Below are 6,310 nucleotides of genomic sequence, written 5' to 3'. Positions count from 1 at the left end.
TTTTGGAGGTTGGGTGGAAGCGTGCTTTAGCAAAGATGAGGGCGCAAATGAATGTTTTTGTTGAAGCAGGTCTTGAGCGAGCGACGAAACGTTATAGCCTGGGCGGAGATTTGCTAGGTCAAAGGAATGGCAGTGGGCGCAAAGCAGACCATGCACCGGTATGGTTGGGTAGCCAAAGTGTAGTTAGAATATCTCGTGAACAGGGCCCGGTCGAGGCGCGGGGTTGATGAGGTTCTGCTGGCAGGCTTCTGAGTCGCTGTATCGAGGACGGGAAGACCAGGAAGCGATGCCGGGGGAGACCACCCTTGCTCGCGATTAGATTTTGAAAACGCAAGGCGTGATGAGACGTGAAGCAAGAGTGTGCCAGATGCACAAGATTATGGGTGGGGTGGCGCGCGGTCCGTCGATCGAGCAAAAGTGAGGCTCACTGGGGGAGAAGTGCAGTGAGGCAGACAGGTGTGTATGTGAGTACGGATGTAGACAGCACAGTAGTGGTAGTAGTAATAGTAGTAGTAGTAGTTAACAAGACGAATGCCCTGGTTAGGAAGCGTCGGCCCTTCATAGTCCCTCGCGGTGCAGACGTTGTCGTCCTGCAGCTGTAGGGTTAAGGAGTGCGTGCACGCGTGCGTGCGTGCGGGCGGGCGGCCGTACTGCTGCTGCTGCTGCTGCTGCTGCTGCTGCTGCTACTGCTTCTGCTGCCGCTGCCGCCGCCGCCGCCGCCGTTGGTATGATGATGGTAGCGTTTGGGGTGCAACTAAGTGCCGTCAACGTCGCGAAGTCAAAAAAGAACGGCCACTTCAGACGCAGGATCGCCGTCGCCGTTTGCTGCCACCCAACCTTCAGACTCAGGGATCATAACGCAAGAGAGGCGTCAGCTAGAGCGGTGCTGTGGATGCCGTTGTTGGCCGGAGTGGCAGTGCTTAGTGCTTCACCTTCACGACTGACTGCTTGCACCAGGGCACTTGTCTGCTTTGAGTATACCGCTCAGGCCTGTGCAGCAGTTGGGTCGACAGGCATGGCGGGTGTGTCCTGGGACGCTTGCCAGACACATTGTTGCCGTGCGGCAAGCCTGGGCGACGCTGGACGGCGCAGAGACACAGGCTCGTTCGTGGTGTGCGCGGGCGGTGTCGTGGTCACGTTCGCTGGTCGCTTGGTGCAGATAGAGTTCGCGACTAGCAAGTGAGATATTGTATCTGTGCTCTTTCTCATCACTGACGGGAGCCTGGTGGTGCGCAGCTAGACCTCCAGTGCCGTACGGCGTACGGCGCACGGCGTACGTACGTACGTACATGCATCCTGGTCGCCTGGTCCTGATTCTCCGGGCGGCGCATCCGTCATCTCTCACCCTCTAGAGGCCCAGAGGGAGGGACCAGTCAGCAGTGAATGACGGTCAGGTAGCTCCTAGTCCGCGAGCGACTGACGCGCATCAGTGGCAACTGGCATCCCAGGTCCAGCGATGCGAACGTGCTGCAATGACGACAAGCCAGGGAGAGCCCGCACGCAGAGAGTTTGGGGATGTTGAGGTGGAGGTGATAGCCGCGAGCAGCTACGGCCTACCTGACCTTACCTGACCTCCTACCGGTGCACTCTTCGACAGCCCGGCCTGCATGTTCGACTGTCGAGGCCTGCCTGGTACCTGCATCGCAAGCGTCGTTTTGTGCCTGATGCCACATCCCGGACGCCGCCTCCGACTGGCTCTCCATAGCCGCCTCGCAGCACTGGGCGCGCATGGGACTCGGGAGCGCAAGTCGGTCGACAAGCGGGCCTTGACGACTGGGCCTAAACAGATCAGATCACACAGCCACAGGACACACCAACGATGATGGGGATGCCGACCGGACCGCCGTCGCTGGCCATGTCCACCAACACTCTCATACACCTACCTCCGTACCTCACCTCCACCACCGATCAACCTCCCTCGGATCATACACTCGGGCAGACGACGTGTGTGTCGCCCGGCGAGCTATCGCACGTGGCCGATGCTGTACTAAGGTATCATCTTGCGTCGGGATCTGCACCGCTTGTTGAAGGATGAAACTCGCCAAACCTACGTGCATGTAAGGCATGTATACGGCCGCCCAAAGTTCGTGGCGTGCGTGCGATGCAGCGGCTTCGCGGCGTGTATCACCACGCGGACAATTGTTATGAGAGCCACTGGATGTCAGAAACGTCGCGCCCTCTAGTCTGTATCACTCTCACTCTCTCTCACCCACTCACTTCCTGTGGCCTTACTTTTGCACACTCAGCAATGACTAGCCAAAACGTGCGAAACGGTGGTTCCGTACCGCTACCAGTGCAGTAGGAGGTAGGGTCAAGTACAGGTAGTTCGTGATGATCGACGTAGATTCTACTCTCTTTGCGACAATAAGGCGTCAACTGGGCATCACTGCAGATCTCTTTTAGGCATTCACATATCATCCCAAAGCCCCGCCCAATGCTGAGGTATCTTGCCTTTTTTGCTTTTGTGGTTGCCTTCTAGAAAACCAGTCGTCCGCGGCTGCCTTACGTATGCACACCTACCTGACCTGACCTTCCTTCTGCCCGACTGTTCGGATATCTGCGGTCATGTCATGAAACACACATCTGTGCATCCTGTTCCGATGGATACCGTTCCCAGAAGCCCGGTTGGCAGAAGCAAGAAAAAAAATTAAAAAGAAAAAAGAAAAAGCTTGCCAGCGCATCTCATTCAGGGATCTCAAACCGGCGCGAGTGCAACTTCTCCGGCACCCAATTGGTGGTGGGCCATGTCGACAGCTTTCGAAAAGCGCATTCGGATAACCGTGGTCGCGCGCCTGGACACGAATCACATCACGAGTCTCCGGAGCCCTCATCCGTCCGACGCCCGGAAATGGATGGTCTCGGCATGCCCTATAACGCGGCCCTTGATAAGGCGCAATTCATGCAAGTGATCGTGGCATCTGACCTATAACTCGACCTGTTATGCTGAGCCTGTCGTGTAAGTCGGAAAGTGATCGGCCCCATCTATTGCACGCGGGATCAACTGGACGCGATCGACACCTCTAGTGGCAGTGTCTATATGACTATGAACGACTCGCGCACTACGGTGTGCACTACTTTGCCAATTGCACGCCCATGGTGCAATCCTGCCAGACTTTTAAGCATCTCACATCGTGGAGGATGGGAGGTATGGGTATCACTAATGCGACAGAAATTGTTGAAAGTTGTTGAAACGCCAGGCCTACTTCCCCCCAAAGGCTCAATCTTAGTTGGCACATCTAAGCACCGTATGTCTGCTTAGGGTATGGGTATCTGTGTTTGTCGTCAGTGATGATGTCTTTGCCTGTCAATTCACTCTCAGGTCACACGTACGCAGGTCCCAGCTCGCGCAGGCTCAACGCGGCAAGCCACTGGCCCATGTCAACGCATGTGTCGAGCTTCTCGCCCTTGACGATGCCAGCAACGAAACCACCAGCAAAGGCATCGCCAGCGCCTGTGGTATCAACAATCTCACTCTTGTCAATCGGATGTACCGGGTAGCTCTTGGCATCACCCTCGTCCTGCACCGCAACAACGGTAGGTCCTGTTCCCTGAGTGATAATGGCCACTCGCTTTCGCTGAGTGTTCTTCTTTGGCAGGTTGGCGAGTGCCTTGGCAATGGTTGGAATATCGTGAGTGTTCAGATCGTGCGAGTCAGCATAGGCCATGGCTTCGGTCTCATTTCCAACAACGTAATCCCAGTATGGAGCCGTTTGGTCCAGAGGTTCTTTGAAGAACTGGCAGATGAACGGCGCCGAGAGCGACAGAATGAACGGCTGGGCAGTGTCGATCGTGTCAGCTGGGCAATAATCCTGGAGCTGATCCGAAACATCGTCCTACCTTGTTCGACTTCGCAGCTTCCTCGCCAAGCTTCAGGACAGCTGGGACGCAGACTGTCAGATGGTATCCACCCACGAAGTAGGCTTTTGCTTTTTCTGCGACACCCCAGTTCTCCTCCAAATGCTCAATCTTGTAGGCATTCGCTGCGGCAAGATCGGTGACCATGCTTCGGTTGTGGCCGGTGATGATGACACCACAACGTCCAGTTGGCTCCTTTTCGTCATATCGGTAGCGAACAGCGAGACCGGCCTGCTTGTTGGCGTCCTGGAGAATTTCGGCGTATTTGTCGTTGCCGACGCAGCCGAAGAAGACTACGGAATCGGGCTTGAGCAGGTACTGTGGTGAAGCAATGTCGTTAGCCCAAAAATCATCTCGTCTTCGTTTCCGCCATGGCTTCTCAATTTCGGATCAAGTCGTATTGGCTAATAGCAAGAATGCCCAGCTCAGATCACCTCGCCGCAGCAAGCTGGACATTTGCGAGAGTCATGGCAAGCTCATATCCAGGAAACCATCTAACCTTCCCACGAAGACCATAAAGCCCGGCCGCTTGTGCTCTGCGAGCAGAGGCACCCATCAAAGTGCCTTGACCCTGCCATTGGAGGGTCGCCGCCAACAAATGCCTAATGCGCACCTCAATCTTACAGCTCACGTACCTGTGCTCCTCTTGCAGTATTCTGAGCGGCTCCACCTGCCAACAGCTTCGCATTGCGGTTCTTGATCAGCTCCTCGTACAATGTCAGGTGTTGCTTGTCGGCGAGGATGGCGTCATTAGCCTTGAGGCCATATTGCTCAAGGAGTGCATCATCTCTGCATAGTGTAGGTACCGGTCAGTAGGGCTCTATTGTGTACGTGTCACATGCTGCTGGATCTGGGTTGTTGGCGAGTAATATCGCTGGCCATTGGGATGATATTATGAAGAGGACTGACGTACCCTTGGCCTTGGATGTCGAGAAGCGGGTTCTCGAGAGCGAGCAGCTCGTAAACGTGATCGGACGACATGTTTGATGGCGGCGGTCAGATGGTTACTGTGATGGTAGAGGAACTTTTGTCAATCGAGTTTTTAACAAGGTAGTCCATCACCCCTCGTTTGCGGAACGCTATCACTAGTGGGGTTCGCCGATTATCGCCAGGCATCTTTCTCCATACACGTCACGGGCTTTCTGCGGGGGCATGGAGCAGAACTGCACTTCTACACCTCACTCGATTACATGGACATGAAAGATGACACTATGGGGACAACACGACCTTCACAGGGCCAAAGACAAGCCGCCTTCTATTCATGCATCATAAACCCTATGCTAAACCTGCGAACTGCAAGAACTTAGTAGTACACAAACATAGTACCTATCATAGGCAATCCAAACCTCCTTTCTGACCTCCAACATCAGGTAAATTATCAGGTGAGGTACAACAACCCCAAGGGGCTTGCTTCATCCATGATAGCAGAAACCAACAGCCTCATCCACACTTGAATAACCACGGCGCGCTGCTCGGGAATCTGAGTAACCTCAAGGACCTTTACCTTACAAGCAGAGCTTTGTCTGGAGCGATCCTGCAGGTGGTAATGGGTCTCTTGGGAGACCTCGGACCTGCTCTTCCCATTCGCATAGGACCACCACTGGGTGGGTCTCGTGGCGTAGATTCTGGGAGACGCAGCTTTCGAGCAAAGGATAAAGCGGTCATACTGAGGCACCCCACTATTGGCTTGTTATGTGCTAAGAGGACGCTTTTTTCTTGGTCCTGACTTCATTACTAATTGACCTCCTCAAAGGGTTATTCGAGGCAGCACATCCAAACGTACTTCAAGCGTTGCAAGTTCGTCGACTGGATAGTGCTTGAGTTCTGAAGGAGGGGATAGTAGGCCTGTGATGGTAGCACTTGGTTGACCGAAGAAGTGTTGTTGCGGCCGGAGAAGTCGAGATAGGTAGAAGGGAAGCTGTTTGCAGGTTCCAACTTACCGCCGCTACAAGAGCATCGCTCAAGGCATGTATCTATATCCAACCGGACGGCAGCAGTGGCCACTTTGCGACAATCCAAGAATTGCTCAGTGATCACTGGGCAGTGCTGTGCAGTCCTCAATGAAAGATTCCCTAGCAATCACGAGTCGACATGCACCGCCCTGAGTTGGCGCTACCAGAAACTCATGGGCCATTCAACAGAGGCCATGGGGCTCCTGAAGACCTTCCAAACTTTTGTCACAGTAAAACTCTGCTGGGCTTATCAAAACGAATTGCTGGCGCCGCGCATCGAATGTCGCACAGTCGGGCACCAATTGTACAGAATCGAGCATTGCTGAGAGAAGAGCATGACCCAAGCGCGAGCCAGTCATGCTCTGCTGAGAGTGACCGAGGACGGACCAAATGATCAAGAACCTATCGTCGTCAAGCTCGTAGGCCTCTGTGATGTGTTCAGACCAGGACGGCCTCTGCAGCGAGTGCCTTGTGGCAATTGTAATGCACCGCCATGTAGGTCG

At 54.5% G+C, this 6,310-nt stretch overlaps 1 protein-coding gene across 1 annotated transcript; it reads right to left on the bottom strand.

Annotated features, from left to right (window-relative positions):
* Positions 1–2,977: 2,977 nt before the first annotated feature.
* SEPMUDRAFT_147105 (Ribokinase-like protein) lies at positions 2,978–4,855 on the bottom strand. Its single transcript, XM_016904083.1, has 5 exons — positions 4,769–4,855; positions 4,491–4,644; positions 3,838–4,173; positions 3,331–3,773; positions 2,978–3,270 (listed from the first exon to the last, which is right to left on the bottom strand). Exons 1-5 carry the CDS (start codon positions 4,834–4,836, stop codon positions 3,237–3,239), a joined length of 1,035 nt encoding a protein of 344 aa, XP_016763262.1. The 5' UTR covers positions 4,837–4,855; the 3' UTR covers positions 2,978–3,236.
* Between the last annotated feature and the right edge of the window lie 1,455 nt (positions 4,856–6,310).

This window comes from Sphaerulina musiva, assembly GCF_000320565.1.
Source record: "Sphaerulina musiva SO2202 unplaced genomic scaffold SEPMUscaffold_2, whole genome shotgun sequence".
NCBI lineage: Eukaryota > Fungi > Ascomycota > Dothideomycetes > Mycosphaerellales > Mycosphaerellaceae > Sphaerulina > Sphaerulina musiva.
This window is presented reverse-complemented; position numbering and strand designations above follow the sequence as displayed.